Source organism: Medicago sativa, chromosome 7, assembly GCF_051527215.1.
Source record: "Medicago sativa cultivar Bolivia chromosome 7, Bolivia_mono, whole genome shotgun sequence".
Classification (NCBI taxonomy): Eukaryota; Viridiplantae; Streptophyta; class Magnoliopsida; order Fabales; family Fabaceae; genus Medicago; species Medicago sativa.
This window is the reverse complement of record NC_140755.1, coordinates 10,546,690-10,570,507: the sequence shown is the minus strand read 5'-3', so window position 1 is coordinate 10,570,507 and position 23,818 is coordinate 10,546,690. Positions and strand designations below refer to the sequence as shown.

Here is a 23,818-nt window from a genome sequence, read left to right as displayed (position 1 = left end):
TCTTAATGAACTTATTTTAATCAATGAAGACATTACATTGTACACCCTCCGGTCACTATTATAATCAAAAATCTATTTTTTAGGTTCGTTCAATAAATGATGTATGTGGTCCATTAAATAGACCACATACATCATTTATTGAATGAACCTACAAAGTGAAATTTTGCTTATAATAGTGACCGGAGGGTGTATATACATAGATTGAGGTTCGAACCATGTACACTCTAGCCATTACTTGAAGAAAAAAAATCACTATTCATAACTTGTACAAACAAGTGCGATGGTTATCGTGGGATCCATGGAGTAAAATTAATGAGGTACCATAAATGACCAATGGAGAAGAAAGAGAAGCAAAATACAAACACATGCAATTAATGAATGAGTAAAAACATTGAATAGCAACATGAATGTGACATGAAACCAACCCCAATAAAAGTCCATACTAAATGTTTCTATTATTAGAGCTTGAACATAGGAAATTTACCAACAAGTAAAAAGTCACACACTTGAGTCTTGCCATCAACTTGTCTACAGAAACATGTCAAATTTAAAACAATTTCATATCAACATTTGACCAAGCACTCAACCGACAATGACCTATTTTTTAACAGAAATCCATGATTGAATTGCTTTCTTACACTCTCCATAACTTAATTTCACAACCATTTTATTTATTTTCTTCTTTGCATGTTTTGTGAAAGAAAACCAATAGCTTTTGATTGGTTTGAGAAATATTCTAAAATTCACATTTCATAAACAAACTTAATTTGATCAACTAACCAACACTAAAAAGTTGAATTATCAACGAAAATTAGAGACGGAAAAAATATTGTAGACTCTAATATTGTCACTGTTTAGAACGACACAAAAATTAGAGACAAACTTTATGTTTTCCATCACTAATTTCTATCGATAATTAAACTTTTTCTAATTATTAGAACATTGGCGAATCAGAAGGCGAAGAATTAACTAAATTGAGAATGTTGTTCCAGTAGTTCTTGTTATCTTCATTGAAATCACTTCCACCGCCGCTACCACTTCCATCACAAGTATTACACTCTCCACCGCTTTCCGGTGACAAACTCAGGTCACCGGAGTTAGAATTATCAAGCAAGAGATTAGTGAAACCCTCCTCAGCAGCACTGATCATTGTCATATCATGTTGCAATGTAGAACTAAAAGCCATTGATGAATTCTCCATCAAATCTTTGAATTCTAACAAATGTGTTGAATCTTCATAACCTTTCCACTCTTTCTCACCTTCTTCTTTAATACCAAGTACTTGATTTGAAGATGATGATGTAGATGATGAAGGTTGTGATGGAAAAAGAGAAATATTACTTCCAAGTTGATGCTGTTGCAATTGTGAACGTAACTTTGATTCTCTAACCAATCTTGCTTCAGCTTCAAGTCTTGCACTTTCCCATTGAGCCTTGTGGCTAAGATTTGCAGCATTCTTGGAATGGTTTTCAGGAAAAAGGGTTTCATTTTTTGGCTTGTGTGTAACAGGATCAATTCCCATTTTGGTTAATCTTTTTTTAAGATGTGTGTTCCAATAGTTCTTGATTTCATTGTCTGTTCTCTTAGGCAAACGAGTGGCTATTGATGACCACCTAAAGTATAGGACAAAAAAAATGTTACAATAACGTACATACATTACACACATGCATGATTTTTTTTTTTTTTTGCTAATAAGAATTTAGGGTGAGGGGATGGTGTCCGAGTTTGTGCTAGAGATGACCTTAACATCCATTCATAAATTAAAATACTATATAGTCATTTCGTTATATATGTTTGTATAATTTCACTTCTAAATTTTATGCTTTTGTTTTTTATGAACTTCTTTTTATGTATAATTGATCTTAATATGAAATCAGGACTATTCGTGGGAAGAAAAATCAAATTGAACTAAACTGTTAGAATTGTTTAAAAATCCCAAAAAATTATCCGAATCGAATATTTGGACCGTTAAAAAAAATCAAAAACCCTACCGAAAGAATATAAACTGAATTGAATTAGTTCAACTCAGTTCATGAATTGTCTATCACAATTCGGTTCTTTTTTATTCGGTTTAACGGTTCAATTTGGTTTTTATAATAGTCGTATATGAATTGCAACTTTATTTCAGTTCTTTTTGGTTCGGTTTAACGGTTCAATTTGGTTTTTATAATAGTCGTATATGAATTGCAACTTTATTTTAACGTAAATTTATTAACCACCAAAAAGGAAATCATATTTCATGAACCAATGATTATTTGGCTTGGTGAGAAAGAATGGAAAATTATTCTATCCTTTTGCATTTAAGGACCACCTTAATTAAATTGGGTGTCAGAGAGTAAATTTTGAACATGGCTGTGGGTACAATAAAGAATCTGTTGGAAATGTGGATTAGAATTTTCTGTTCAAGGAAATTGAGATGCCATGGCATTTAAGAGATTCTGAAAAAACAAAGAGTTGTCAAAAGCAAATAAATTATGGCTCTCAATTGAAAAATTCCTCCAAGTTTTTAAGTATGAAAACTAGTACTAATAAAATATCAAGGTTTAAAAAAGTAGCAAAGATCTTGATGGAGTTTGGTTGAATCTCAATCTAGAGCATGATTTTAAATTGCGGTTGCGATTACACTGCCAAAATTGTTGTTGTAATTGTGATAGCGGACCGCAAGTTAAAACTATGGACTAGAGTACTTTTTCCAATAATAGAATGATAGGAAGAACGATGAAAAAAAAATATCAAATGGAGATATCTAAAGAGTGTATACATGGCTCATGGAGTCACTAGATCGCGTTCATGTTGCGAACTTTTATGTTTATGAAAAACATGGAAAAATGCGGCCAAAACTGCGGTTGTGATAGCATTGAGGAGACATCAAAATACTTTATATTGTAGTTGCAGATTGCAATTTAAAATCAAAATACTTTATTTAGAAATATGGTAGATAGATAAAGTTTTATATAGATGTATATGCCAAACCTGTTGCCTAAAAATGCATGAAGTTGAATAATGGTTTGTTCTTCTTGCACACTAAACTTTCCCCTCTTAATATCAGGCCTTAGATAATTAGTCCATCTTAGTCTGCAGCTCTTGCCACACCTCTCAAGTCCTGCAAAAAAAAAACCAATTTCTTACGATCTTTAACGGACTAGGATCCTCTACAGTCGACTTTATGGTGTATGAAGCACATACACTCTTTTGATTAGGCGTTTCCCAGTGTCGGACACGCATCAGAGTCCGAGACCAACACGACACCGACACATATGATTACACTAAATTATGTGATTTTCTGAGATTCGTAACCGTGTCGTGGCGTGTCAGTGTCCGTGTCATGTTCGGTATTCGTGTCTGCATTTGTGCTTCATAGGGTGTATCCCATCCATTTTGGAGGGAAGAACTATAAACATTTTCAACAATGTTACTTATATATATTATCAACATAATTGAGTTAAATTACCAGCTTTTGTAGGCAAAGAACGCCAGCTTCCATGACCATGTTCTTCAATGTAAGATAAGAGCTTTTGATCTTCCTCAGGTGTCCATGGCCCTTTCTTTAAACCAACCTTTTCACAACATGGTGATCTCCCCATTGGAAATGTTCTAATAAAAAACTATATAGTGAATTTTGTATACTCTAATCTTTATATGGTGGAGAAGTTGGAGGAGAAACTTGGAAGAGAAAGAGAAAGAAAGGAGAATATATAAGTTGATCAAGTAGCTATGTACAAGAATTTAATGAGATGGGCAGAGAAGAATTTGTCAGCGGCATAAAAGGGATAAGAAATTAAATTGATACTCATCAATATAAATCATTATACGAGGAGAATAGTAAAACTTTAATTTAACTGCAGTATAGTACAGCACATTCACTACAGTTAGCGCATTGTGTGCTGCATTATTTATTTGCAGGACATTGTACATTTATATGCATATAAATTGGGTGATTTTTATGATAGACAAACTTACATAAACATTTTTTTTCAAAGATATCTACTTGACGGCGAGTAAATATTTTTTTTAACGAGGCAAAATGATATATATTACCACAAAAAACGGTATGCTCTCTAGCACAAGGTGTGCAAGGAGGAGGAAAATAGTTTTACATCACGGAACCGAAAGGAAAAAACAGAACAATTCGGTCAAGATCCAAACAAGCTAAGGGTTGTTTCAATCACATAAAATGACCAAAAGAAAAATTAACATTTTGAGCTTTCAGCCACCAATAGGTAGAAACTTTCACTTTATCCATCAGCTTCGGAATAGATTTAGCTTTATTGTTAAAAGAGTCTGTTATTCCTTTCTGTCCACAACATTGAAACACAACAAAGCCATATTAGCTGCAAAAATGATCGCCGCCGTTTTGAATCTCCTGTAGAATAAGCAAACCGATGAGGGATTGCCACTAGTTATTAGAAATTGTGCCTAACAACGAGTAAATATTAGAAATTGTGGTTGTGCCTAACAATACCCTACAAAACTGGCTTATGAGGGATTGACACTAGTTATAAACACTTGTTCGGGTCATTTTCAAAATATGTGAAATTTTTAACACACCCACTCACACCTAGCACAATTAGGCTTGATGTGAGGATATAATTTGTGGATCGCTCGATAGCGAAAACTTGATAGTAGGTGATCCAATGAATCTTAAACCAAACTCTGATGTCATAAGAAATTGTGGTTGAGCCTAACAATACCTCACAAAATCGGTTTATAAGATGATGATTGTCCACACTTATAAACACTTATTCAAATCATCGCTATTGATGTGAGACACTTTAACTGTAAACAAAAATGAAAACACGGTCCATAAAATTTAGTTCAACTGACAATATCAAAATTGCTACGTTTGACACATTCAACCGAGTTTGAAACTATAATCTTGCAATTGTTTTTGAGTTTTAATGGTGCTTATCACTCGTATAGAGATAAGAAAAAAAAAAAATACTCTGGCTTCGGTCTTTTACATGTTACCCGGGGATCATTTTAAACCTATAAAGAGCATTAATTCAAGTGACACGTCACTAAGCATTCATGACGTTGCTAAGGCCGATTTTAATTAATATTTTTTTTTTTTAGAAATAATTCATTTTGGTGACTTTGTTGTGGTCCTTGTTACTGTATATATAAATAAATTCATTCTTAGTTGTTTTTGGATAAATTCTATGATATACATCTTTCGGTCACTATTATAAACAAAAATGTATATTTTAAATTCATTAAATTAATGATGTAAATAATCTTTATTATAGATCACATGTATCATTTACTGAATGAATGTAAAATGTTAAAAGTGTGAGTAATGAATTCTAATGATGAAATCATAACACATAACGCATAACCTTTTCTCATGTTATGTATGAAAAATAAAGTATTTAAATCAAAGGAGCTCCAATTTTGGCGCTGGTTGAGCCTTTATACTTTCCGTAAATGTGATGAACCTCTTGATAAACTTTCCTTTATAAATTAAAAAGGAGCTCTAGGACTCTAGGTCCCTCCTTTAGATATGTGTTAGGAGTTGAATCTCTTACTAATTGGAAAGTTCACTACTTGGGAAAATAGCTGTTTCTTTTAAGGAAGAGAAGATAACATGCATGACTCTATGAAATTAATCTCTAGAATTACATAGGCTAGAAGGTACATTATGAAGCAAAAATAATTTTTTAATTTAATCGATTATAATTGTAATAATTTCCTATGTGTTATTTAAAGCTAATTTGAAAAGGCGCCATGTTACATTGCACTAATTTCTTAAAAAAAAAAGTTTTTTTTTTTCCTTTCAATAAAACAAAGTGAATTAAAACAACAAAGAGAGTTTGAGAAATCTCAACACTGTTCTTAATCTTAATCTTAATCTTAATATAAATGTTATACAGTCTCCAATCAACCCTGATTAACCCTAATCCCGCCCTTTTTTTGGGAATTTTTATGAAAAAAAGGGTTTGCAAGGAAGGTACCATATGCCACCACTTCGTAACTTTTACCACTAGGCCACAACCATTTTTTTGAAATATTGTTGCTTCTAAAATAGATATGTAAGGCCTTTTTTTAAGCCACTAACACCTTGGCGGTTCCTTTTCCAATAGCAGTGACTTTTTTATTATTGGCGGTTCCTTTTATATTTTTCCCAATTACTACATAGCAGTTCCTTTTCTTATTTTTTTCCTTTCTTATAACAACTTCTTTTCATTATTCTTTTTTTTTCTTTCTGTAACCACATATCAGTTTCATATATTATTTTCTTGGTGCAAACTTTTGTCTATTATTTTCTCTTGATTACAATGTTCACTACGAATTATCATTTTAATTGTGTTGATATTCACCTTTGATTACTTCAGCTGAATGATACTTATATATGAAACTCTATAAAAATCCGTGCATCGCACATGTTAGAGTCTAGTATAAATAAAAAAGGGAGAAACCGTACAAAAAAGGGGACCAAACCAAAACTTTCAAAACAAAACCGAATAAATATTATTGCACCAATCAATACATAACTGAATTGGTTTTTCCATGTCCTGTTGGGTGAAATTCATGTAAATCCGCATGGATTTACATATCACTCCTCAACCAAATAAATACACCCTCCAGTCACTAATATAAGCAAAAATCCACTTTCTAGGTTCATTCAATAAATGATGTATGTAGCCTATAATAAAGACTACATACATCATTAATTAAATGAACCTAGAAATTGGATTTTTGCTTATATTAGTGACCGGAGGGTGTATGTTGTAACTTAAACCATATACCCTCCTCAAAAGTTAATTAGAATTGTGTGAGAAATCATGTTTTCATGAGTTTGAATGCATAAATGTGAATATCCTTTAGGACTGTCTTAAGTGATTTGGGGGGCTATGTTCTAATCTTTAAAAAGCTCCTGATAAAAAGAATCATAAAAAGATCACAAAGAGCCGATATATATTTAAATTGTAAATAACATAAAAATTTAGTTATATAAGATGTGAGAGTACTAGCTTTGTAAGAAATATTTCGTTAAAGCAATTTGATTGAAATTTAGTTATAACATGGGACTTATACTTGTTCAAATGGATACTTTTGGCTTCTCCAAGGGCAAAGAGGTTGGGATCCTAACTCTGATATGAGATGGATTTGGCGGCTCAAAGTTTCTGCAAAGATACAACATTTTATTTGGCTTTGTTCACACAACGCTTTTCCAATAAATGCTCGTCGACACTACTGCAACATGACAGCTACATTAGGCTGCACCCGTTGCTCATCCCTTATGGAAGATATTTTACATTGCTTACATGATTTCCCTCATTCCAAGGAACTTTGGCTTCGCTTAGGAATGGGCGGACACATGAATTTCTTCTCCCTAACAAATTCCACAGGTTGGGTCAAACAAATGGCTTGTGGTACTAGGTCGCTCTTATTTCTCGCGGGTTTATGGCAGGCCCGGTGTTGGAGAAATAATAGTATCTTTGAAGAACATTCGTGGTAGATTCAAAAGTGGTGAGAAAGACTCGGGTGTTGCATGACAAACTCATCACTTTTTGCCAACCTTCAGGCTCTAATACATCTATAGATCGAATTTTGGCGCGTTGGAAACCATCTCTTGAGGGTCTCATCAAAATTAATGTGGATGGCAGCATTCTTGAAGACAACTCCCGTCTAGGAGCTGGTGGAGTTATTCGTGGCCATGATGGTGGTTGGGTACTAGGGTTCACTCACTTTGAAAATGGCGGTGATGCACTCATGGCGGAACTTCGTGCTATTCAACTTGGGTTGTTACTTGTTATGATCTTGGATATACAAGCATCATTTGTGAGAGTGGTTGCTTAGAAGTGGTGAATCTTATTCACAACTTGGAAAATGCAAGTTTGCATGTGTATGCATTTGTGTTACTAGAAATATCGGATGCCTTACATCATGGGACTGTAAATTTAGTTCATATTTTGTAGGAGCAGAACATTTATGATGACTTTATGGCTAAGGAGGCTTGCTATCCCGCCTGCTCAGCTCACTGGTCTCATCCTCGAGCTGGCTCAGAGGAGTCTCTCGTTGTAAGAGACAATCTAGCTAGTTAGTTTTTTTTCCCTTTTCTTTTTTGCTTGTTACAATGTAAAACCATAAAAAAAAAAGTGAGATTACTAGCTCTGTAAGAAATATTTTGTATAACTCGATCATATAATTCGGTCATTATAAATAATTCATATATATTAAACCAGATTGAATTTGATGATTTCGTCTATAAAATTTGAAAAACAAACACTTATCAAAGATAAAAAAACAAAAAAAGCCTTGTATAAAACATTTTTGTTAACATATTTTTCTTATTCTAAACTAAAGATAAATATTAGTATATAAATAAGCGGTGTATATCTTGTAGAAAAAAGGTGTATCAAATACTATTATTTTTAATTTTATAAAAGGTGTATCAAATACTTGAAGATATAATATAGGTCAAATACCATTTTTGGTCATTTTCGTTTGACATAATTCTCAAGTTAGTCCTTTAAGTTTCGAAAGTTTCAATTAGGTATTTTTAGTTTGGCAGAATTTCCAAGTTAGTCCTTTAAGTTTCAAATAGGTCATTTTAGTTGATAAACTATTTCACCGTTACCCATGCTGTCAGTTAGTAATTAATTGATGTTGATGTATCCGTTAAGTTGTTGACTTGGATCGAAACGCTGTCTTTTAAAAGCTCCAGGGGTGTGAAAACGTTACGTTTAATGGTCACAATCATAAATGATCATTTCTAGTGCTAGAAAGACAGCTATTTACTTCAACAAATGTCTTTTTAGCACTATTAAATGACATTTATGATGCTAAAATGATATTTGTGACAATTAAACGTAATGTTTTGACACCCTAGAACTTTTAAAAGACAACATTCAACAACTTAACGGATACATCAACATCAATTAATTATTAATTGATAGCATGGGTAACGGTGAAATAATTTATCAACTAAAATGACATATTTGAAATTTTTGAAACTTAAAGGATTACCTTCGGAATTCTGTCAAACTAAAATGATCTATTTAAAACTTTTGAAATTTAAAGTCTAACTTGATAATTATGTCAAACTAAAAGGACCAAATGTGATATTTGGCATATAATATAACATGTTTATTATACAAATATATTAACGCCATTTAGTTAGCAAAGGAGTAAATTACTCCCCGTCCTTTTAAAGATAACTAGTAAGAATACCCGTGCTGACGCACGGGTACCTGTCGGGGTGGACGATTTTTACATTAAAAACTTGAATATATGTTATTTTTTATAATTTTTTTGGATAATGATAGTTTAGATATTGATAGTTTATAAAAATTTGTTTGATATATGTAACATATATATATGGTATTTATTTATAAAAATATTGATTGTTTAAAAACTTGAATGTATGGTATTTATTTATAATTTATTTTATAATGATAGTTTAGATATTGATTGTTTATACACTTAAAACTAAAATATATGATATTTGTATATAAATATTGTATTGTATTGTATTTACTAACGACAATTTGTCCCGTCTATACAATACAATTACAATTATGTCCTTATCTAAAATATATGATATTTGTATATAAATATTGTATTGTATTGTATTTACTAACGCACGGGTTCAGTAAGAGTTTAATATTTAAATTATTTCATGGAAAATTTAGATAATAATGCATTAATAGCATGTACAAAAGGCATATCAGAGGAAACTTCTCCCGTGTATAATATTTATTTTGAACAACTTCTCCCATTATGAAAGAGTAAGAAGTTGTTATATTTTTATTATGAACAACTTATCCCGTGTATAATATTTGTTTCTAATTTTTATTATCGATAATTTATCCGTGTAACATAATTATTGATGGATATTTATTAACGACAACTCTTCTCATGTATAATAGTTATTTGAAAATTTATATTAGAGACAACTTATCACATGTTGTATAATTGATTTTATGATGTTGGGATGATTTAAAGTATAATTGATTTTGATTGTACAAATTATTCAACTTGAAGCTACAATTTATAGTTTTTGTTTTCTACAATTGATTTTACTCTTAAATTATTCAAAAATTTATATTAATAACCACATGGCACGTGTTGTAATGTAATAGTCTTCAAGTTTTACACATGGCCGTGCATTATAATTATTATAAACTATGTATCAACGATAACATGTCTCGTGTATTAGTATTAATTTAGTCAGTGACATTTTAGTTTATATATCTCTCATATTAGATACTTTTTCTCCTTTCTCTTTAGTGATAACAGCCACCACCATCAGCCACCATGTGAAAATTGGACGTTCTCCACCATATTCCGGTCACCGATGGCTACCATAACAGCGTCATCTGTATCATATCTCCATCCTCTATCTATCTATCAAATTTATTTTCATATCTGAGATATTTCTAATTTTTCAATCACCAACTTCTAACGCAGATCTTGAACAACACAAATCTTTTTTCACAAAACTTTCACCATAGAAATACTCTATTATATTTCCTCTACAAAACCCATGAAGAATTTTTTTTAAACAAAGCAAGTACGCCGGCAACCACCGTACCAGAAACCGCCATGGCAAAAACCGTGTTCGCCGCTGATATGCCCTTAAGGTCAGCTTTCATATTCATATGTATAAATGATCTCATGTTTAAAAAAATTTGTTGTTTTCAACTGTTTTATATATATTTTTTTGTTTAAAATCAGATCTATGATTAAATCAATAAAAATAAAATATTTACATCTACACTAAAAACAGAAATAAATAATTTCTTTTTGGATTTTATGTTTAAATGATCTCATGTTTAAATAAATTTGTTGTTTTCAACTGTTCTATATGTATTTTTTTGTTTAAATTCAGATCTATGATTAAATCAATTAAATTAACATCGGCTTATTTTACAGAACATCGGGCTCTACTGTTGACTGGAGAATGAGCAACTTGTACATCTCCTGCAACATTAAGTGGAAGAACAGAATATGAAGTTTAGTAAAATGTATAAGAGGATAAAGTGAACAAAAGCTCTTAATGAGAGAAGTGTAAGATTTTATTCTTGAAATTTTTTTTGGATCTATGTTTCTTCATCATATAGTAATAAGTAATAACATGTTATGAATTTTCCCTCACAGTAAATAATTTTAGAGTTCTGTAAAAAACAATAAACATCTAGATTTATGTTGTTATCTCGTTATTTTTCTCTACTTTCTTTGTTAATAGTTATGATTTGTTAACAAAAAGACATAATTTGGTAGAGAAAAAATGGTGTTGCTGTTAGCCTGCTACTGGAACAAAATACTCATTAATTAAACTTAAATGGACTTAAATTTGGTGCTTATCTTTTTTCCTATTTCCGGATTTCTTAATGGACATGTTTCTTGTTCAAAAAAAATATCACAATGAGTTACCTGGATGGACAACAACAACATCAATTGAGTTACCTGCAAAAAGAACATTTGTTGGAGAGATAAAAACTTCATTTGATTCGTAAAAAGGTATTGTAACAATAATTTGTCATCTTTTGTTTTATATTTACAGAAGAAAGAAGAAAGTGTGACGTGTATTTTAATTAATGTTCAGTTATTAGAATTTTGTGTTGCATCAATATTGAAAAGGAAGAAGTTGAAGAAAAATAGAAACTTATTTACCTATTTGTAGAATTTGTGTGGTTATGAACCTAAGGAAGAACAAACATGATTGTTTGTTAAAGATGATATGAATAGAATAAAAAAAGAATGAATATGTATAGATACAAAATTGGTGTTATTGTACTTACCGGTGTTTTTTTTGTTTGTGCAGAGAAGAATGTTTTTTTCAACTTTTCTGCAAAAACAGATTGGAGTTTAAGATTACAAAGACATGATGAAAATGAAGAACAAAATGATAGAAGAAGATACATGAGGAAGTAAATGAAATTTGAAATGAAAGGTTAGTAGAGAGAGAGAAATAAATTGCGAAAGAGGTATTGTTTGAGGAAAGAATGAAAGATGTTGAAAACTTATGTATGAGAATTTGAAATTTGAAATTGATATTTGAGAGCCAAAATAATTTGATATAGGCATATTAGTTTATTAGTTATACAACTTATCTCATTGGTATGGGCATGATATGTGATTTTTTTATTGGGAGAAAAGACAGCTGAGAAGCTCTCCCATGTAATGCGGTTGGTGCTTCACAATCACTATATTTGTAATTATTGTTTCACATTGGTATGGGCATGATGATTTTTTTATTGTTCAGCATGTGCAAGCAAGTTTAAAAACATATTATATTCAACAAAGTAACTTTAAAAACATATTAAGACTTCATTTGCCCTTTATTCCTGTACGTGGTAGTTCATAAGCATAGGACATAATGGGAAATTTCACATATTTAAGAAGAAAATATCAGTTTTACCCCAAAATTTGAGATGATTGCATTAAAAAGAGATTAGGGCATAAGTGGGTTTTCCACAACATGTTTTTTTCTTATATTAAAGGAGATGATATTACAATCTCCTTCCCTTATGTTTTAAACCATACATAACTCTCCTTTCAAAGATACTGAATAATAGTTTGTCAAAAAAAAAAAAGATACTGAATATTATATTTTTATCCAAATTTATATTTTTCCGTTAACTTTCATTTGACCGTGTTTAAAAAAAGTTATTTAACCAAAATGACCTTTTTGTCCATTTTTTTAGTGTCATATCTTCCGCCTTCCTCTTGTCATTGTCGATAGCTCATCCTGTCAGCCATTGTCACGCTTGAAGTTAATATATTCTCTTAACTTTTAACAAGTTGCGTTGAAAAGATAGTACACTTTGTTGTTGTTGTTGGACCTTCAAAATGATGGCTTGATTATACGGAGACCTACTTTGAAGCTTTGAAAAAAGGAGCAAGGGATACAAAGTCCTTTGTTGGCCAAAAAAAATGATAGATGAATTGGACAAAAAAAAGATCATTTTGGTAAAATAACAAATTTTTTGAACACATAGTTGAAAGAAAGTTAACGAAATAATAAAAATTTGGATCAAAATATCTTTGAAGGGAGAGTTGTGTATGTTTTGAAACATGAGGGGAGGGAGTTGTAATATCATTATCTTTAAAGGGAGGGAAGAGTAATTTACTCTTAACAAAATGGACATGTGGCCGGTAACTAGCACACTATAACAAGGCCTGATAACACAAAACTGTTAGTAATTGAACACACGGCCTTACACATACAAACCATCACATTCTACCACTGTATCAAGGTAACAAACGCAATACTTTTTGAACGATTAATATATATATATATATATATATATATATATATATATATATATATATATAGCCTCATATTATTTAAAAAAAAAAGAAAGAAGAGTAAAGCCCTCAAAATTTTGAGGTCCTATGCCATGAGCTGGTTGTACTTGCTTTGAACTGACTCTGATATGCCTTATGATTCATTAGGGTTCTCTCTAGATGAGAGAGAAACCATCTTGCTTATGTCAAAAATTGATACTCCATCGTCTTGCAATACAAGTCATTTTACATTAAAACATGTCTTATTTATACGTCAAGTTTCAATATCAAGATGGAAAATCGAACAATGCGACACTATAGCGAAGAATAAAACAATGTCGTACTCAAATGATGAAAAAATTCATAGGAAAAATAAGAAAGAAACACCAGGTCTATGTGAGAACGATTTTAAAAAAAGGAGATACATTCGATGTAGATGGGTGATTCTAAACCAAAACAATGGTCTAAAGTCACCCATCTTCAAGAATGATGAATAAAAAATAGAGTAGACGGAGATGAATAATGAAGAAGATAAAGAGAAGTAGACAGAGGTTATGAGAGACATAAATTTCAAACCTTTTTTCTGACCTGTACCTAATTAAAAAAAATACAAATCTACGCTACATGAAGAAAAAAATCCAAAACCGCCCTACTTTTGACCAATTCAATTGCATCCAGCAACCATTAGTTGCGGGGTGCACTTTATTAGTTTTTTATGGGGGGTGCAACTGGATGTTATGACCCCCATAAAAAAAAAAAAATCGAGAAAGTGCATTCGACTGGGAGTTGTGTGGTGCCTTACCCCATAAGTGTGGGTTGCTGGGTGTAGTTGAATTGGCCAAAAGTAAAGCAGCTTTGATTTTTTTTCTTCATGCAGAATAGATTTATATTTTTTTGTTTGAAAAGAGGTCAGGAAAAATCTAAATTTCATGGGTTGGTAAAAGACATGGGTTTGTCCACTTAAATAAAAAAAATGAAAAAGATAATAGTAAACATAATTTATTTTATCTTCTGAAAAGATTCAGATTGACAAGGAGTCAAAATACCAAAGTTCTCTTATATACTCTCATATTAAGGGGAAAGAACTATCTAAGTCTTTCACAATATAGCTAATCATTGTTCAAATTTTAATTGATAGAAGTGTTTTTTTTTTAAAAGAAAGAAGTATTGATATTTAATACTCTCCGATTTTAAATATAAGAGAATATTCATTTTTTTAGATTTATTAAATAAATGATGTATTTACTTTACATTATAGTTCAGATAAATTATTGTTCTTTTCTTTTAGATACATTAATAATTCAATGAACGAAAAACAAAATTCTTCTCTTATATTTAAGACCGGAGATGTTGTATTTAATATTGTCTCTTATTCAAGATCACATGAAGTTCCTCTAAGTAAAAAAAATCACCTAAAGTTGAACAAATTTAAGAAAAACAAAAACAAAAAACTTACCCGAATCAAGTTGGATCTATTGGCCCACATGTTGTAATTTATATATTAACTTCTCTTAGGTAGGGATGGCAAAAGGGCCAACCCTCCCTGACCCGTTTAAAAAGGGGCGGAACAAGGCGAGTCAACTAGAGATGTAGGGTTGAGAATTCACAACGTTCCGTTTTATTGCGGATCGATGGGTTGACTGTCAATGTTTTTTTTTTATTAAAAGATTCATTAAAAACTTCACATAAACAATGTAAAAAATATAGAAATTTAAAGTCAATATAAGAAAATCTAAATACATATCTAATGACTCCACTAAAAATATGAAAATAATCATTCAAACATATAAATTACATCATCTAAAAATCAATAACGAATCAATAAGTGATTCAAAATAAAAAACTACATGAGTTATCAATTGACTAACTGTTAAAAATATGAGGCTAAAATTATGAAACAAAAGTGATAAAATTAATTGAATCTTCCCCCCAATAAACGAAGAAGAATATTGAAAAATCGATTGTGATTTATAAATAAAAAGAAGTAAAAAGAGAGTTTCTCTTTCACATATCAACCCAACAGGTCAACCCGCCACACTCCGTCACTGCCACGCTTTTTTGTGGGTAAGGCGGAGCGGGCACCCTACTAGTGGCAGGTTCAAAATCTCAACCCATCCCACTAAAAAAAGAGAGTTAAACGGATCAACCCGACGGATCCAACTCATTTTATGCCTACTCGTATCGTAGAAAGGCATGGTTTGTTATTACTTTTATGCCCTAGTTGTCAACTAAAGGCCTCATGTTGCTATAAAGTGGAGGCATACACCTTGTCATAATCTCTTTTATTGTTGCATTAATTTACGTCATTTGTCCAATGGCAAATTTACAAACGGTCCCAATCGAAAAGTATCTTAATTAAATGAGCAACATGTGACAATAACACTAGAATTAGATGTGGTACAAGCTTATATATAGTTATAGCAGTATGAAAAGTCTTATTGCCAATAATGGAGCTACAAATGACACTGTTGAAAGAAATAATTTAGACTGATATAGTCCGACCTCATCTAGAGTCCATCTTCCTTGAAATACATACAGATTATTGATTGACATATTATTACCAAGAAAAAATCACATGAGCTAGCTAAACCAAGTTGGAATCCACTAGAAATAGGGGTGGTGATATATTGTGCCGAATTAGACTTTGGAAGTTTCAAACATAGTATAATCATAGAAATCGTGGTTGAGTCTAACACAACTCCATAAAATCGGTTTGTAAGGTGAAGATTATTCCCACTTATTTTTATTTTTTTTAATTTTTTTTATGAAAAATGAAAATAATATTAAAATAAAAAGAAAGATACAAAGACTGGGGGGCATCAAACCTGACCCAGGTACAATCTATATGGAAATACATCGCGAAAAACCGTACCGAGTGGACCAGTCCTAATCTATTCTAACAAAAAATTCACCAGTCACGGGCGCAACCCAGCGAACTCGCGTACGGGCACGAAACCAAGCTACAAAAAATATGACGAGTGAACTTCTGCCACAAACAGTTAGGATTAAAAAATGGCGAATGGATCGACCGCCAACACGGTATCAAAATCCAAGTGCCAACAGCTCCCTGAACAAGCAGCAAGCATAAAGCTCTTTCGAGCGTGAAGTACCAAAGTATAGGTAGCCTTGACTCCTTGAAACTTGCAGAACTCAATAGATCTGAAAACATCAGAGAATCGAAGGACAAACAGACCACCAAACACAACGGTTTCCAAGAGACGCGTAAGAACTCAGATCGAGGGATGTGTCCAATACGTTAGTAACCAGACCCTTTCGGGTTAATCAAACCAACAACCCATTACGGGTATATGAAACCATCAACAACAAAAAACAGGCCAATAATCTGAAACCCCACCAATCTCTGATCTGAACGAAAACAACACAAACACAAACACGATAACAAAAAAAGCCAAACCAAAAGCCAACAACCCACAATAACGAACAATACGTCAGCGGCGGTGAATCCAACAGACATAACATCAACCGGCCACCGAGCAAACAAACCAAAAAAAAGAGACCATTGTACCTCCCTCAACCGTGGCAAAGCAGCGGCAACCGTCGAAAAAGGGGATGCAGCAATCGGACCCACAGATAACAAAACGACAGAGAGAGACGAACCCCAAAACAAAATCGATCTGGAAACCAAACTCACCAAACACATGAGACTATTTTGTTCATGTCATATTTTGTTCCCACTTATAGACACATGTTCATGTCATATTTTGTTTGATGTGAGACTATTTAACACACCTCTCACGACCAATACAATTGGGCTTGGCACGCAGACATAAAAGGTTGGTGACCTGATAACGAAAACCGGATAGCAGGTGGTCCAACAGATTTTTGGAGGAGACTCTGATACCATCTTAGAAATCGTAGTCAGGTCTAACACAATCCCACAAAATCGGCTTGTGAAGTGATGATTGCCTTCACATATAAACACATGTTCAAGTCATATTTTGTCCAATGTGAAACTCTTTAACATCTAGTAAAAATGCGTAGGTCTAATTTGTGGTCAATTATAATCTTATTTTTAGTTTTAAGTCTGATCTTTTTGAAAGTCTGGTATAGTCTATTAGTCTACTCAAAAATCTATTTCATGTTTTTTTTTTGGTACAAAATCTATTTCATATTAACATGTTTAAATATGTAATCTAACATATTTTTAAATAAACTAGATAATAGATCAATGAAGTTAAATTAACATACAACATGACATTTTAATTTAGAGAATATTAATTTATATGAGATCATATTTTAATTCTAATGTATAATAACATTTGAAGTGGTTAAATCACATGTCCCCAAAATGTCTTATCGATTCAATGTTCAATTTAATTTTAAAATATTTTTTGAGAGTACTGAAATAATTTCTTTAAACACCACCCATAGAGGGGTCCATAACTAAGAAACTACACTCGAAATAAAAATGAAATAATGATTATAACTTTAAATCTCGGTGTTAATATGTTATACTTAGAGAGGAACCAACACTAATCTATTTAGAGTTAGATTTGAACCACCACATACATAGTTACATACATCAACTCAAAAGTTGAAACTTTCATAGTGGTAATAGTGAGGTCCATTGAAGTGAAGAACTATCCTAGTTAACTATAGAACGGTGGAAGACACTTTGGTAATTTGGAAGGTACATGAGCAATTTATTTATAGTGGGGCAATAGTATTTGGGTAGGGTACCTTGAATGAGTTGGTATATGAAAAGACAAAAGAAGGGTCCCATGATGAAAAAAGGGGGACTGAAATAGAAACATAAATGTTGGTTTGTGGTGTGTGTGAGTGAAAGATTTTGTGGATCTAAATACTTGTATTGGCTAAATAAAGGACAGTGGGGACACTACCTTGAAAGATGGTCCAGTGTAGTCTTAATTACCCTATTAAATGAGTTCTCTATGACACTTGGCAAAAGTATACAAGTCCAACGTGGTCAATATATAAGACAGACAGAAATGTCAATGAAAAACTCATTTACATGTATATATGTATATATATAAAGAAAAACTATTAACATGGTGGTTCATTTTCTATTATATATATTAGTTTGGTTCATATTACATATTAGGTGTTCGAGAGTTCATGGAGCGTTGAAAGTGGCAATTGGTTAAACGTCTAAGACCATTAAAAGACTAATTAAACATTACATCTCTGCTTGACCAAAAAAAAAAAAAACATTACATCTCTATCTAAAACCTTAAGACATTAAGTATACGAGTCTCATCTCTTATATATTCAATGTTTCCTCAATTAGTCGATAAGAAACTTAATCACTCATACCTAAAATCCAACATTAGGAGTCTATACAAGTTTATTCTATGTGATAAAAATGTAAAATAGAAAGTTTAAATGGATTTTTAAATTAAATTTTTAAAATAGATTTTATCTAATCCAAATTTAACCTGCATATTTAATTTCTTACATATATAATTGTCATATACCCACACACCCCATACACAAAGAGATATAAAATTTCGCCTTTAGAAAAATAAGTTGATATATTGTTTGATTCAGAGCCCGTTCATTATAGTTTTAAAAAAAAATAATAATAATCACTTTTAAGGGTACTATTGGATCCGTTTGTTACATTTAAAAAAAAAAATCAGAATCTAAAAATAAATAAAAAAAACAGCTTTAAATGAGAAGCTCTTAAGAGTAGCTTTCAAAAAATAGTTTTTTTTAGAGGAGAGAGAATATGGATTAAAAGATTGAACTAATTTTGTAACAAAAAATCGATTTTATACAGCTGTATCCAAACAAAGTAAACTATTTTTTTTTAAAATGATTTTTATTAGGGTAAACAAACGCAAAATAAATTCTGATTTTTAATAAAATCTCTATAAAATAATCTCTAAATTATTTTATGGCAAAATCATTTTTATTTTAATCCGTAACAAACGGGCCCTCAGTTTTAATGTAGATATGATAATTTTAAATATCTTTTGTATATATTCCTGTCAAAAGAAGTGCTTATAACATTTCATTAATAATAATATCATTAATATAACTAGGGATATCAAAATAAATGATGGGAATAACTGATAACACGACTTCTTCCGCTAAAGCATGAGCCACAACATTTGCTTGTCGACTGTTGAACTCCACCAGAAAGTTGTGAAATGTGAATGAAAGATTCTCCGACATCCGGATATGATATGACCAAAATCTGAGACATCAAGTTTGTTGGAGTGAAAAGTGTCACTGTTGTTTTAGAATCAATCACAAAGTCAACATTTTCCATCTGCATGTCGCTTAGCCAGTCTATAGCGTGATACAAACCTAAAGCCTCACACATAAGAACAGAGCATAAAGGACATAAACTCATGGTTTTTGCTAGAACAAAAGCTTCATCATTGTCGTGCACACAATTTCCAATGCCCATACAATTCAAAGCCTCTGAAAAGGAAGCATCTATATTACACTTGAGACGATTAGGGGTCGACCTTTGCCGATGCACATCGTTGCCTGCATTTGACGAAGAGCTTGATGGCATGGATAGACTCGAGTGCGCAGTTGGAATGGATTGTTGATGGCCACTTTAAGTATGAATTATATTAGCATCCTTCCAAACTTTGATAAGGAGACGCGCTCTGTCAACAACATTGGCACACATCTCATTCTCGTTCTTCCAAAGTTTAAGGTTACTGTGCATCCATAAACTCCAACAAATTGATGCGAAGCGCTGAACATGATCATGGGATAAATTTTGTAACAACGAAAAAATAACATATATGGACGAGTTAGTTACAAGAAAAGCATGATTTACCTCACTCAAAATACCAGCCATTTTCCACACTTGCATCACAAAAGGACACTAAAAAATAATGTGGGCAAGGTCGTCATGGTCGGAGTTACAACTAACACAACTTGTAGGGCACTGGACTCTTTATCTTGGAGTCGAACACGCATTGGCAAACAACCCCTACACATGCGTTAAAAAAGATTCTTCACCTTGGGAGGAACTTTTATATGCCAGATACCAGACTAGAACCCCGGACGCCACAAATGTGCTGTATCAACCAGTTCCTCTACACATAACCTGTACACACTATGAACAGAATACAAGCCATTTTTCTCCGCTTCCAAATCAACCTGTCATTAGGAATCTTATTAAAAAGAGGTGTGTTTAGTAATAACATAGATATATCCTCACTAAACACTTGTTTCACTAGGTCACCATTCCAACTTTTGGAATTATTATCTATTAAACTGTTTACCGTAAAATCACGAACAAAATGAGCCCCGGGTTGACTTCAATTGTGTGTCTGTATATATGGGGCTCTTTCATGACCTTCGTTTCGCTCGAAGCATGACACTTCCTTTTCTTATTGTTGAAGTTGACTCACTAGTTGTTGTTTTTTTTTATTTTAAAAATTCATTAATTACTTTTAGCAAGAAGAGGGCCTATTTTATAGTTCTAGAAAAAACCTTTTTCAAATGTGGATTAAGAATAAATATGAACTTATTAATCATAGCATTAACGAGAGAATAACATATGAGTTTGATAAGATATTTAAGTATGGAAATATTGCTAACTTGCATATAATGGGATATAACTAGATAAGTTTAACATGTTTACATAAAATATGATCAGACATAATTTTATTCATAAAATATTATCCGATAAGTCATGGTTCAGAAGGCTCCAGATTATTCCAGATAGGAACTTTCCAAAAGGAAAACCTTCAGGACGACAAGAGGAGTCCGACTCTAGCCTAACATGATAGGAGTTTAGCCAGATAGCTAGAGGGATGTTTTAGGACTACTCCACTCGGCCATTCTCTTAAATCAACTCAATTAATTGTTTATTACATGCTAACTTTATAAACAATTGAATATGGTAAAATGACAAAAGAGATAACATAGACAGAATACAAACAATTAGTTATCTTAGATCTCCCCAGATCACTATCACCTTAGGATAGGTGGAACTCACAGAGACCTTATGTCTCGTCCCAATCCTTTTCTTTCTTTTCAGATACGCATGTTGCTCGCGAGAAAGGTAAGTATAAGGAAGCTGAATTATTTGTGTTGCACTGTCTCATATTAGTATTATGTGTAGGAAATTTAGGTCTTCATAATTCATGTTCAACAATTATGAATCAATAGCGGAATCAAATAAAACACATGATTATGATTGGATCTACGACATATTTGATTTATCAAGATATTAAGAACTAGGGTATTAGGAATACCTGGATAAAGCTTTCATAGCAACCCTCTTTCAACAACAACAACTACGACGATCAACGAGAGAAGAGGTGATGATCTAAAACACACAAAATAGGGTTAGCGGCGGCTGACTTGGTTCTTCCTCAACCAGTACCTTTATGCCTCAAGTTCTCTTCAGATGGGGAGAAGAGAGAGTTTGCCGTGTCCGGTATATTGGGGACCATAGCCTCTTTTATATTGGATGGCCATTAGGGTTTCCCATTATTCCGTTAATGGGCCATCCGGACATCCACTCATTGAGTCCATATCAACTAATTAAACATTTAATTAATTACTCAATTATAAATCTAATAGCCTTATTACTTAATTTGATCACTAATCAATTAAGGCTCACAATTGATAAATAGCTAATATAATTATTATTACGATATTTGCCCATATAATGATATTGGAATATTATTAAATAATAAAATATTCCAACAATCTCCCACTTGGGCTACATATCTTAATAATTATATCAGAAATCTTTAGGCGCGCAACTGAATGCTATTTATCTTTAGATTTCAACTTTACAATCTGGTCCACCTCATACATCAATAATGGGACCACCGCGGCTGTCGTCACTGACGTATAACGTGACGGAACCCCGACGACCACCATATCAATGCACTTGATGACATAGATCGATATGGATGAGTGGCATGGAAATTTCATGTAATGTGATCTCTAAATCATGCCTATTTCCAACTGATCCAACCGAAAACTTTAGTGAGATCATAAAATAAAAGAGACTCCCACTAATCCAAGACATCCTTAATGATAACAACCATATGAAAGACCTTATGTGTCAAGTCTTAGATTAGTGGATCAGCTAGCATAAAATATGTCTCTCTACATGTTCTATCATTTAACAACAATAATCTATAAGGTAATGAATTTTTAGAAATTTGCTGTTAAACAACTATACGACTGAATTATTCACTATATAACTTGAGTGTTCTTTCAATACCTTTAACAATATGCAACCAAATGACATAAATGCTTACAGTCATTCCCTGAGTTAGGATGTGTATTATTTACTTACATCCAAAAGCCAAAGTCTGACACACAAATGATCTCAATTGTCAGATCTCTTATGTGAGCATAAGCTCTCTTGTTCTCTTTAAATAGTCCATATGATTGCCTTTTCAACAATTCAAACTTTGAATTGCTCAAGTATCTGTCAAACAATCTTATTATATATGCTATTTTCAAATGCATATAAATAAGATCATACATAAAAAAATATTTTATAGGTTATTATATATGCTATTTCCAAATGCATATAAATAAGATCATACATAAAAAATATTTTATAGGCAAAGCTTAGGAAAATACTTAAATTTTTGAATTCATAAACTTCCTAATGGGCAATATTTGTGACTGAAAAATCTTTCTCGGTGATTAAGGTCACTCATAACTTATATGTCAATTTATTTCCAACTTATTGATATAAATCTTTTGTGACATCAGAAGGATACCTTGAGAGTAATCTCTAAGTATCTAAAACTTGATACAAAAGAAGTGTCCCCAAGATCTTTCATCGCTAAACTTTCGTTAGAGATTTTCTTGGTTTCACATAAATAAAATAAAATTGACTAAATATATATCTTTGTTGACTAAATAAAATAAAATTGACATATTAAACTCAAAATATAATCTTACTCCCACTGAGCTTACTAAATCCACAATTCTCCATAATATTATCTCAAAACTAAATGAGACAATTACTTTATGAGAATTTGTGGTAACACTAAAGAGACAAATTTCTTAACTTATAAGTGGATTTCATGACTTTGCAAACCATTTACTTTGTATCAATTGACACAAAAGTTTTATTCAGCTGCACCATATTGTATTATTAATGTCACCATTAAGAAACATTATATTGAAATCCATCTTATGCAGCTCCAAAATTATAATAAGCAAACTAGTATCATGACTGTCCTAATAGAGTCTTTCAATTAAACTAAATAAAATTTCTCTTTTCAGTCAATTCTTAATGACACTAGAATTCCTAGTTCTTGAGGGTGTTGAGTTTGATCTATATGAAATAATTTCTTAACTTGATTGAGAGGAAGCACAATAATGTCCTTATGAGGATCCAAATATACTATAATAATAGTAACTATAAGAATTAGTTTAGAACTAATTCTTCCTCATTCAATTTTTTGTTCTAAAACCATATCTCTCCCCCAAACTCAATATCCTCAAGAAAGCTTAACAATTTATGTCTCAAAAAATTTCCTAATTTGTGGGACGAAAAACTTATAGTATTCAAAACCTTAAACAATATAGAATGTCACAAGTCATAACTGAATTGACTCTAATAATTGAACTTAAAAGACACATTGAA

At 31.9% G+C, this 23,818-nt stretch overlaps 1 protein-coding gene and 2 long non-coding RNA genes across 3 annotated transcripts; 2 read left to right on the top strand and 1 right to left on the bottom strand.

Annotated features, from left to right (window-relative positions):
- Positions 1–410: 410 nt before the first annotated feature.
- LOC146904155 (transcription factor MYB16-like) lies at positions 411–3,772 on the bottom strand. Its single transcript, XM_085731200.1, has 3 exons — positions 3,452–3,772; positions 2,974–3,103; positions 411–1,613 (listed from the first exon to the last, which is right to left on the bottom strand). Exons 1-3 carry the CDS (start codon positions 3,582–3,584, stop codon positions 935–937), a joined length of 942 nt encoding a protein of 313 aa, XP_085587326.1. The 5' UTR covers positions 3,585–3,772; the 3' UTR covers positions 411–934.
- Positions 3,773–10,397: 6,625 nt separating this feature from the next.
- LOC146904154 (uncharacterized) lies at positions 10,398–11,016 on the top strand. The gene is made up of 2 exons (XR_015019104.1): positions 10,398–10,586; positions 10,879–11,016. It is a non-coding gene; the product is annotated as an uncharacterized LOC146904154 (long non-coding RNA).
- Positions 11,017–11,331: 315 nt separating this feature from the next.
- On the top strand, positions 11,332–12,026 carry LOC146904153 (uncharacterized). Its single transcript, XR_015019105.1, has 2 exons — positions 11,332–11,466; positions 11,771–12,026. It is a non-coding gene; the product is annotated as an uncharacterized LOC146904153 (long non-coding RNA).
- Positions 12,027–23,818: the final 11,792 nt, after the last annotated feature.